The sequence below is a fragment of the Myotis davidii genome, unplaced genomic scaffold (assembly GCF_000327345.1).
Source record: "Myotis davidii unplaced genomic scaffold, ASM32734v1 scaffold1311, whole genome shotgun sequence".
NCBI classification, from domain to species: Eukaryota; Metazoa; Chordata; class Mammalia; order Chiroptera; family Vespertilionidae; genus Myotis; species Myotis davidii.
Window position 1 is genome coordinate 28,197 of NW_006282380.1, and position 12,191 is coordinate 40,387.

The following is a 12,191-nucleotide window of genomic DNA, read 5'->3' on the forward strand; positions in this document are numbered from 1 at the left end:
CCAGAAAAAGGAACAAATAATTGGGCTTCTGTGAGCCAGGAAGGTTACCAATACTCATTACATCATTTAATACAATGAGATAACTATTACTGTCCTCATTTTACAGATAATAGTACTAACTCTCATGTTCCTTGGATCTACATCTAATTGTCTTGAAAGTTCATGTCCTTTTCAACCAAGCCAAAGGTAAAAATATACTCACTATTATTCTACCTGTCAAAGACACACACACACACACACAAACACACACACACACACACACACACGAATTTAAGTGTAAATTCTGGAAGATGATCAGAGAAATAAAGGTTAGGGGAAGTAAGACTTGGAAAGGAAGAAAACCTATAAAGGGTGTGTCATACCAACTACCACTATCATATCATATATCATGAACTCTAGGAGACTATAGAACATGCCACAGAGTTTTGTTTTCTGTTCTATTTATTTTTTCCTGAAGGGTTAGGAAACTTGATACTCATCCACCAATTTCCATCTATCACTGGCTGAGGGCTGTACCCAGAGGATCAGCACCCTGCTATTTCACCCAGGAAATGGCTGAAAAAAAAAATCCTCGGACAGAGAATGACTGGGGCTTCCAGAAGGCAGTTGCCCATGTACTGGAATTGTCAGTGTGGAGGGAAAATGGGTGAAGTTCAGCAGTGATTCAGGTTCTCAAAACAAGGGTTTCTTATTTGAAATAACTTATTTTACACTTTTGTTCACGAAAACCTGACTGTCCTTTATTTCTTATATAACCTCATTGTCTTTTGTGTTTATTTCAAGTTCTGTGCTTAGTTTTACTACATTGTATTCTTTTTAATTTTAAGGAATTATCTTTTCATATTTCCCAATTGTTCTTAGAGTCCCTGTGGTAAGCAGAAGTCTAAGATGATTCCCAATGACCTTATGTAATTTTCTCTCTTTGAATGTGGGTAGAACCTGACCTATGAATATGATCGATGCCATTCTGGTGATTTTGTTACATTATATAGCAAAAGGGACTTTGCAGTGGTAAAGTTCCAAACTGACCTTATGAGAGAGATTATTTGTGTGAGTCTGACCCAATCACCAAAGCCCTTTAAATCTCGGTCTAGAAGTCAGAGTTGAAAGAAGTCAGAGATTAGAGTCATGAGAAGTGTTTGATGCACTGTTGCTGACTTGAAGACGGAGGGGACCGTTACCAGGCAAGGGCTCGCTGCCCAATGTGCTTAGAAGTCATGGCACTGGCTTTTGAGAAAAGAAAAGGCTTTTATCTTTGAGTCAACTGGCATTGAGACAGGAGGCAAGGCTCAATTCTGCTCCCTGATCCAGGGTTCAGGGTAGGATTTTAAGGGGTTTCAGTGCCGTATCTTCCTGGACAATGGACCCTTTACTTCTGTGCTCAGGTTGCTGTCCTGTCCTGGTCCTTTGTTTTTCCTGGGTGGGCCAACATTGAATATTTTTTTCTCCAGGTAACCAGAAGGATTATGGGGAGGAAGCAGTTAAGGATCCCCAAGTGTAAACTTGGTGTAAACTTTTGTTCTGGGTCTTGTTACAAACAGTTTGAGCTGGATCTGCAGTTACAGAGCCACGTGACAAGGAAAACAGGGACATCTAGGATCTGAAAGCAGCCCCTGGATGACCATCAACAAGGATATAGGGACCTCAGTCCTGAAACTGCAAGGAATTGAATTTTGTTAACAAGAATGAGCTTGGAGGAAGATTATTACCCAGAGTTTCCATATGGGAATTCAGCCCAGTTGGCACCTTGGTTTCAGCCTTGAGCAGAGAACCCAACCACAGATGAAATTCTGACCTGCAGGGCAATGAGCTAAAATATTGGGGTTGTTTTAAGCCACTGAGTCTGTGGAAAGTTGTTGCACAGTAATAGATAATTAATACAGTCCTTATTGGCATCCTGATACATAATTGGACTTCTATGAATGAGAGAATAAAAATTAGTAGGGTCAGAAAGCAGTACTGAATTACATTTCAGAGAGCAACTTTTGCCATGAGATATACCTGTGTTGTATCCCAGTCCTACCACCTAGCTGTGAGACATTGAACAATTTACTCTGTTACCAGTGTCCTTACCTATATATTTATCATAGTTCTTTCCTCTTAAGTCTTTTCATAGATTCATTGAGTGGTGTTTAGTAAATATTTGCTTTTTTGTATCATTATTTAACTTTTCCTTTAGTATGGCTTGGCTCCCCAGCTAGAATGTAAGTTTCCTGTATGTAGAGCAGTATGTCATGCATTTTTAAAAATCCTTTAATTATTATTTGTTTAAATGAATTACATTTTCACTGTACTAGAATCTATGATGATTATTCTAAACCTACACAGATGTATTTACCCACATATCCACACTTGTCACACTGTTTTCATTTTTACTTTCTGACATCATTTTGAAAAACTTTGGGGATTTCTGTATGCTAAGGCCTATTCTTCCCCATTTTCCTCAATAAAGCAGGATGAGTCTTTACACCTATCTTTCCTGGGGTGGACCAACCATACACATTTTTTTTCTCTAGGTAACCAGAAGGATTATAATGCAAAGTCTAAATGATTAAAATCACTAGAAACTGGACAGAAGTTCTGTGACTGTTAACAAATTACAGTGTTCTACTAACAAATCTTTAAAGTTACATCTTTGCCATTTCTAGCTTAAGTTATTCAGCATGCTCCAATCATTCATATATATGAATAACTATCTAAGACCATAATATCAAAATAGGACAGTTTTGAGTTTAAGTGGCTTGTAGGAAAGTGAATGGGCTCTGGGGGCACAATGACTGTGGTTTGAATTCCAACACTTCCGTTTAATTGTTTCCTCACCTCACTGACTTAACATACATATTTCATTAGGTGAGGTCTATGAAGGCTCAATAAGTGGCAGCTAATATGATTTCCAACATTAGTCACAACATGCTCACTCACTTTAATCTCAATCAGAAAAATAAGTTTCCTTTACAAAGTTCACTGTGAGAACTTTTAAGCTGTGAGACCTAGAAGGAGGGACACATCCCATCTATAAAAGAATGTTGCTTGCTACTAAATTAAGCAACATATATTATTTGACATACAGGTCTTTCTGGTTACAGAGCTGAGCTTCTCTGTAATTTGAAGAGCAGCCTTATTTCATCCCTGTCTTTAGAGACCCTCATGAGGGTATTCCTTCCTGGGCCACAGGAAGCCTAAAATCGGCCATTACAACAGACATTGCTCATGGGGCATGGCAGTTCAAAGGCAGTGCAATTTGGGCCTGTGGGGTAACAAGGATTTCCTAATAGGCCATCCTGGTGAAAACACTGCCCACTTCTCAGGGCTTACTTCCTCTAAGCATTCAAACAGGAGGCAGGGGGAAGAATAAAAATTGTGTCTCCTTAAAAATAAAAAACTACAGTGCATGAGCTTCATTTAGCAAATGTTCACTATGGTATATTGTACTTCATAGGTGGCTCATCAATAAAACTTTTAAGCAAATGTGGTTTTACCTCTGTGGTTTCTTCCATTGAAGAGATTATTTGGAAATCTTTGTAATCAATGTCTACTTTAGTTGTAGTCTTCTAATCCTATATTAGTAAATCGAGTTTTGTATTGTTCTTAAAAAATTCCCCTTAGGATAAATGTGAATTTAGTATAACTAGGAAAAATGAGACAGAGTTCAAGGCAAGTTCTTGTTATTGACAGTTTAGACCACTTTCCTTCCCCAAAATATTCTGTGATTGTAAAATTAGGTATTAAATTGCCAAGTTGTACATTCAAGGTTCTGGTTTATCAGCAAAGCTCCAGCTTCCACCCTGACCGGTTTGGCTCACTGGATAGGGCGTCGGCCTGGGGACTGAAGGGTCCCAGGTTGCAATTCCAGCCAAGGGCCTGTAACTTCCCTTCTTCTCTGTAAAAAATCAATAAAATACAATAAAAAATAAGCTCCAGCTTCCACATCAGCCTTATCTCATATATCTGCCCTTTACAATACTTACATTCCCCTAAAGGAGATTTTTTGCTGCTCCCCTTGAGAAATTATCTGCATTTAATAAGTCATCTTTCTTTAAAAAAAGTAGTTAATATTAAAAACATATGTTTTATTAAGAGAAAAATCAGAGGCTGAGCTAGTAGAATATGTCCCACCAGCATATAAATCCCAGCTTTGGAAGAGTTATTCAATTGTGATCAGGAATGGCAAAAATGTCCAAAGGGAAGCCAGAGGTCATGTTTAGTCATGGCTTTCAAGAATACAATTTCCTCATCATTTCCTGTGCTTTTGCTCTTGCCATGTTCTCCAGGTAGAAAGTTTTTTTTCTCTCATTTACATCTCCTAGAGGCTCATTTTATCTTTATATGCCCATATCTAATGCCACCTTCTCCAGAAAGCCTTTCTTCATCCTCTGCCAATATGGTATAATTTTCCCCTCCTTTGCTTCCCTGTAGGTCCTTATTTGTAACATCTTGTGGGACCCATTTATTTGAGTACTATTTGTAGGTTCTAAGTTCTGTGCTTCGCATCTTTGTATAATGATATTAATAAGAAATTCATATACCATTTTAGAGGTTACAAAAGTTCTTTCTACATAACCTCTTTTTTTCTTCAAGCATAGTACATTCAGGGGCTCATGAAATTGTTGAATTGAAAGTGAAAGGAGCCCTGGACAATTGGAAAACTCTGAACTCCTCAGTTCCTCAGACCCAACACCTCTTCATCACATTCATTATAGTATGACTCATTGCCCATTGATTCCATTGGCTTGGGATGTTATCCACAAAACAGATTTTCTCTGACTTTGAAAAGTGTGGCACTGTAAGATTAATTCCCACATTTCACATCAGCCTCATAAAGTTGTGTTTATATACATATACATATACATATACATGTACATATACATATATGTACATATTATATTATGTATGTCTCTGTGTGTGCCTGCACATGGATTTTATTGCTATTACTGAGGTATAGGTTGATTGGTTCTTTTTGTTTTTTTTTTAATGTCCGTTTCAGGTTAAATGGATGTCCCAGGGAGCTCCACCAACAGTTAATATAGAAATAAACTACAGAATCAAGCATGGCGTGGCTCATGAATAGTCTACAGAGATTGAAATCCTAATAAACCATTGATTTGCTATTCTTAAGATAGGACACTTAGCTTTGATGGTCTTTGAGATTTTGAGGAACTCAAACTTTGTAAACGTTTGTTCTTACCTCACTGGAACCCCTGAGGAAGGAGAGCAGATTTCGACAGACTGGTAACAAGATCAGCATGCAGTTGAAATTCAGGCAGGCCGCAGGGGCCCTGGCCAAGGCCAATGCTGACTAAAAGAGGCAGAAGAGGGAGTATGGTTGTACCTGTGAGCACATAACACCTCCCCAGTTCCCCAAGGTTCCCAGCATGAGCCCCACACACCTGAGAGATCTAGTTAATTGGAAAGGAAGGTTTACCTTTAGGGCCTGCTGGGACCCTTTGTTTTAATTTGGCTCTTATCCCCCACCCATTTTTAAATGAAAAATTTCAAACATAAAGAGAATTTTAAATCATTTCATATTGAATACTGTTTACCTATCTCCAAGATTACATCTTTTACATTTTACTCTGCTTGCTTTATCACATATCTATCCATCTATTCGTCTATCTACCCATCCCTCTACCCATCCATCAACATATCTTACTTTTGATGCATTTCAAAGTAAATTGCAGACATTAGCTCACTTCCTCTAAATACTTAAAATGCATATCATTAACTAGAGTTCTGTATAGAAACTGGGGTTGTTAAAGAGTCTTTTCTAAGCACTTAGACTAACCTCAACACTAACTTAAGTTGGTATTATATAATGCTTTTCCATTTTAATTGTTCTTTGAAATACCTAAAGAAGTTGCATATTTTGGAGGGGGAAAGTGAAGAGAAATCATCCTTCTCAGCATCAACCTGAATAAGGTACCAACAACCATAATAATATAGTATAATGATATAATTATTAATATGTATGATTTATAATATATATTACAATTAGCATTATTATTAAGTAATAAATTCATGGTTTCAGCATGATGTAGCAAATAATATCCTCTGGGGGCAGCTATAGTTGTAATTATTTTCATCTGTGATGAAGAAGAGACCAGGCAGTTCAACGAAACTGGGAATGCTAACAGACCCAAGGAATGTTGGGAGCCTTTATTCTGCTGGCCTAATCAATGAATGTGATTCTTGGGCACATCCCTCAAAGACTCCATATATAGGGAAATTCATATTTCCTTCAGATCATTTCATTACATTCCACTAGGACAGTGATGGCAAACCTTTTGAGCTCGGCATGTCAGCATTTTGAAAAACCCTAACTGAACTCTGGTGCCGTGTCACATATAGAAATTTTTTGATATTTGCAACCATAGTAAAACAAAGGCTTACATTTTTTATATTTATTTTATATATTTAAATGCCATTTAACAAAGAAAAATCAACCAAAAAAAATGAGTTTGCGTGTCACCTCTGACACACGTGTCATAGGTTCGCCATCACTGCACTAGGATTAGGGCTTTCTATGTACACAAGTGGTAAGAATCATATGAAAAGTTCCACTTGTCCCAACTGTGTCATGCCTGGATACATCTCTCCAACCTGCCCTTCCATTCCAGAGCCAGTACTAGATTTCTCTTTTAAGCTAAACACTTGTCCAGAGGTTTTGGGGAGAGGAGGGATGCTGCTGGGACCCCTGCCACACTTTTGTTTGTCCTACACTAGAAGACCTAAAAACTCTTGTCCAGGGGGTTGCAATGGAGGAAGTGAGGCTGATAGTGCTATTTGGGTTGGTCAGAATATTTACTGAAATATTTCAAAGGAATGTGAACAAGAATATTTGATTAAAATGTGAGCCACTCAATATTGCATGAGATGGAATTTATACTTACCCCAAGAAGTTTTCGAGTGTAAAAGAACTTAGGTGGAATATCATAAACCCGGTAATACCAGACAAAGAGGAAGACGTTCATGCCCAGCCATACCAGCTGCACAAACAGAAACAGTTACATGAGGTTTTCACATCTCAACCGGTGGATTTCACACAATATTGGTGACAGACCAAGGTTAGGACTTCCCCAAGTCCAGCCTTTGACACAGATGGTTACAAAGCTGGATGTAACCATTTTAGAACCAGCTCTTTCCTAGGGCAGTGACACTATACTTCCCTATAATTAACCCTTGCACCCCGTGTTGTTTCACATGATTGTTTTAGTACTTGGCTAGTATGCCAAGACTGATAATAACTCCTCTTTTCTGCTTAGCCTTAGATAGATAGATGATAGCACATGACTTTTCTTAAAAAGAGAAGAAAAAAATATATATTGTTATGTTGTCCCTGACACCAGTAGGACTCTGTGTTATTCTCTCACAGGTGCCGATCACCTCCCTCCACCACACAGCATCCCACCCCAGCTAGTGGGAGTCTCATCAGCTAAAATGTCAAGTCTTTAATTCAGCAATTTTCAGTGGTGTGCCGCAGAACATTGGGGTCAAGAGACACACTGGTGTGCTGTAAGAATTTTTAAAACATGAAATGGGTGACTATTTAGTAAGAGACACTGATTTATTTTCCCTTAGATTGCCAAATAAAAAATAACAATAGCTAATACAATAATAGCTGTCCAGTGTGAATGAATCAAAATTATACCTATATTTTTTGTCAGTTCGGCAAAAAATATATTTTTTGGTGTGCTGCAGAATTTTAGTAATTAATTTATGTGTGACATTCAATTTTTACAAAGGTTGAACATCACTGCTTTAGTTCTACTTTGGTAAGTTTTGCTTAAATTTTGACGAGCGTTATTGAGCATGAATGAGGAGGTGAAGGGCGTTGGGATTTTTTTTTTTAAAGAACCTTCTAGATTCTGATGCTTATTTCATCTGAAGCACTGACTGCAACAAGTGGTGACACTATCTAGTCTCTACCTTCAGCTCCATAGTGATCTTTTCTTAACTGTGCTTTGAAGCTGTTAAATGCTCATAGACCAGTGGTTCTCAACCTTCCTAATGCCGCGACCCTTTAATACAGTTTCTCATGTTGTGGTGACACCCAACCATAAAATTATTTTCATTGCTACTTCATAACTGTAATTTTGCTACTGTTATGAATCATAATGTAAATAACTGATATGCAGGATGTATTTTCAGGGGTCGTGACCCACCGGTTGAGAACCGTTGTCATAGACACTTGAGAACAATTTCTTTAAAAACAACTTCTCCATTTCCTAACCTTGTCATTCTTACTCTTGCTTTTCAAGCTGTGCCTTCACTTTCAAGTTTGTGAAATTTAGAAGGTGTGGTAGGATCTAAAAGTATAATTTGAACTTGTTTTTTGTAGGAGTAACCTTTTCATAAAATGGTGATAACTCAAGTTAATGGCTCTGAATCCTCAGAAGAATTCTACATGCATTAGAATGTTGGTTTCGCATATTTTTAAATGACAAAATACTTGTTGTTTCAATTATACTTGTGCCACTAATTTCTCTCTACCTAGAAAACTCAAAGACTCAATATTTACTTCATGATAAATTCTTTCAAAAGTTCAATTTATGAGTTCTTTTTGACATATATATAATGCTTTCATTGGATATTTGGGAAAGCTATAGCTATAAATCACATTTCTATCTTCCCAGTTGTCCATGATTGCTTTGCTGAGACCATCATCATAAAATAATGGTAGACCTTTGCTATGTTAAAAATCAAAGAAATTAACATTTCTATTTGCAGATTAGCCATATCTTTACTTACAAAAATCATTTCTCAAGATAGATTAAAATGATTTACATATATCATATATAGTATATATATGTATATATGAGTCTAGATATAAAATTTCAATTCTTTCCTTAAATTTTTATAAACCTTATAAATAACTTAATTTACCTCAGAGATAAGAAGGCACTTTAAAGAAATAAATATGAGAATGTCAATCACTCTTGCTATAATTCCTGAAATAAAGGCCAATTTCCCACAGATGAGCCAGTCTTGTAGTTGTTATTTGGAAAGTGATATAAAATTTCAATTGCTCATTTTTGAGTTGGAATAAACACATAAAAAGTAGAAATTTGCCTTTGGAGTAAACATTAATAAAAAACTCAGACTCAGCGATCATTAACATGAAATGTCTTCTGCTCCCATGTGAAATGTTGGATAATTTAGTACTCCAAAAAACTCAAGAAATAAAGTAGGTGAAGGGAGCCCATAGTTACATTCTTTCCAAAAGTAAGTTTGGGAGAATGAACTCAGTTGGCTCACAAATGGATGCATGTTCACACAATAAATCAGTTTCAATACAATTTATCAAAGAAATAAAATGAACAAACAAAAAAGATTTTCTCTATTTTAGTTCCCAAGAGAACCCAGACAAGTCAGAGAATTCATAATGCATCAGTACTTACAATGACAAAGATGGAGAGACCCTCATTCACAGCCCAGTTCCCCATAGTGGCAGAGGTTCAGTGCTTGTGTCTAGCCTTTCTTCTCTGCTATGCTCTTCTTTCATTTCCCCATGAGGAAATGAAAATAGCGCCTTGGGGCAACCTATTTCCTTTTCTACAATCAGAAATTAGCTAATCATTGGTCAACTGAAAAACTTATTTTCATAAAAAAATTAACTCTTTAAACCACAAAAAACTACAGAAATAGGATCTATAATGATTCAATCGCAACTAAACGTAGTGGGATATGAATGAAACTAATTTCTACAACTGAGAGACAAATAACAGTGTAATTCATGGGATGTATTTTACACAGTGAATTAATTTTTTTACTAATCAGTAATCAACTAGAAATTTTTTAAAAGTCATGCAACTAAACATGTCTTCATGCTGGGTAAAAACCATTAAATAGATGTGATATATTTTGACAGGCTGGAAGAGCATTTTCAGTCTTGTTGAGTAAAATAATAAAAATAGTGGTTATTGATATTTATAGAATGTTTATATTGTGCCAGTTTTCTAAAATACACAAATGTGTATACATACACACACATATATATACATATATACATATATATGTGCACACATATATATGTGCATATGAGTTGATATATATGTGTACATATATACATATATATGTACACACATATATATGTGCATTTGATATATATGTGTGTGTATGTATATATACATACAAAGACACACTCATATATTAATTCAGTATGTGTAATTCATTTGATTGTAACAATTCAAGCCACATAATGTAGGCTCTATTATTATGATTACATTTACAGATGAGGAACTTGAGACCCAGAGCAGTTATTTGGCAAAGGTCATGCAGTTAAGAAATAGTAAAGCTGGGATTTGAAACATAAGCAATTTGGCTATACTTTTTTTCTTTATTGATCAAGGTATTACATATGTGTGCTTTTCCCCCCATTGACCCCTCCTCACCTGCCCACTCATGCCCTCACTCTCCTGGTCTCTGTGTTCATTCATTAAGCTTATATGCATGCATAGAAGTCCTTTGGTTGATCTCTCCCCCTTACTCCCACCCTCCCCTACCTTCCCACTGCGGTTTGATGGTCTGATTGATGCTCTCTGTCTCAGGATCTGTTTTTGTTCATCAGTTTATGTTGTTCAATATATTCCACAAATGAGTGAGATCATGTGATATTTACCTTTCTCTGACTGGCTTATTTCACTTAGCATAATGCTCTCCAGTTCCATCCATGATGTTGCAAATGGTAAGAATTCCTTCTTTTTTACAGCAGCATAGTATTCCATTCTGTAGATGTATCACAGCTTTTTAATCCACTCATCTGCTGATGAGCACTTAGGCTGTTTCCAAATGTTAACTATGGTAAATTGTGCTGCTATGAACATAGGGTTGCATATATCCTTTCTGATTGGTGTTTCTAGTTTCTTGGGATATAATCATAGATGTGGGATCATTGGGTCAAATTGCAGTTCCATTTTTAGTTTTTTGAGGAAACTCCATACTGTCTTCCATAGTGGCTGCACCAGTCTGCATTCCCACCAGCAGTGCAGGAGGGTTCCTTTTTCTCCACATCCTCTCCTCAAAAAATTCTAGCAAATCAGATCCACAATTACATCAGAAAGATCATACACCATGATCAAGTAGGATTTATTCTGGGAATGCAAGGATGGTACAATATCCACAAATCAATAAACATGATATATCACATAAAAAAAATTGAGAGATAAAATCACATAGTCATATCAATTGATGCAGAAAAAGCATTTGACAAAACCCAACATTTTTTCTTGATAAAAACCCTCAGCAAAATGGGAATAGAGGGATCATACCTCGGCATAATAAAAGCCTTATATGACAAACCTACAGCCATCATCATGCTCAATGGGCAAAAACTCAAACCATTTCACCTAAGAACAGGAACGAGACAGGGATGCCCACATTCACTACTCCTGTTCTATATAGTAGTGGAAGTCCTAGCCATAGCAATTAGACAAGAAGAAATAAAAGGTATCCAAATTGGAAAAGAAGATGTAAAACTGTCATTATTCACAGATGACATGACACTGTACATAGAAAATCCTAAAGATTCCATCAAAAAATTATTAGACTTAATAAATGAATTTGGCAATGTAGCAGGATACAAAATTAATGCCAAGAAATCTATGGTATTTTTGTACACCAATAGTGAAGTTACTGAAAGAGGGATTTAAAAAACAATCCCATTTACCATCACACCAAAAACATTAAAATACCTAGGAATAAACTTAACTAAGGAGGTAAAAGACCTGTACTCAGAAAACTACAGGACACTAAAAAAAGAGATAGAGGAAGACATAAACAGATGGAAGAAATACCGTGTTCATGGATTGGTAGAATCAACATCATTAAAATGTCCATACTACCCAAAGCAATCTACAGATTCAATGCAATACCCATTAAAATACCAATGGCATATTTCACAGACCTAGAACGAACTCTCCAAAAATTCATCTAAAATAAAAAAAAAAATCCCCAAGTAGCTGCAGCAAGAACAAAGTAGGAGGGATCTCAATAGCAGATATCAAGCTTTATTACAAAGCCACTGTTCTCAAAACTGTTTGGTACTGGCACAAGAACAGACATATAGATCAATGGATAGAATAGAGAACCCAGAAATCAACCCAAACCACTATGCTCAATTAATATTTGACAAAGGAAGCATGACATATAATGGAGTCGAGACAGTCTCTTCAATAAATGGTGTTGGGAAAATTGGA

General features: G+C 36.4%; 1 protein-coding gene across 1 annotated transcript in view; it reads right to left on the reverse strand.

Moving 5' to 3' along the window:
- Positions 1-9,532, reverse strand: part of LOC102764112 (cytochrome b-245 heavy chain) — a 34,374-nt gene extending 24,842 nt beyond the window's left edge. The window contains exons 1-3 of the mRNA XM_006752856.2: positions 9,396-9,532; positions 6,888-6,983; positions 5,186-5,296 (exon numbers count right to left, since the gene is read on the reverse strand). Of these exons, the coding sequence (XP_006752919.1) occupies positions 5,186-5,296; positions 6,888-6,983; positions 9,396-9,440 (252 nt within the window). The 5' untranslated portion in view covers positions 9,441-9,532. The remainder of the gene's footprint in view (positions 1-5,185; positions 5,297-6,887; positions 6,984-9,395) is intronic.
- Between the last annotated feature and the right edge of the window lie 2,659 nt (positions 9,533-12,191).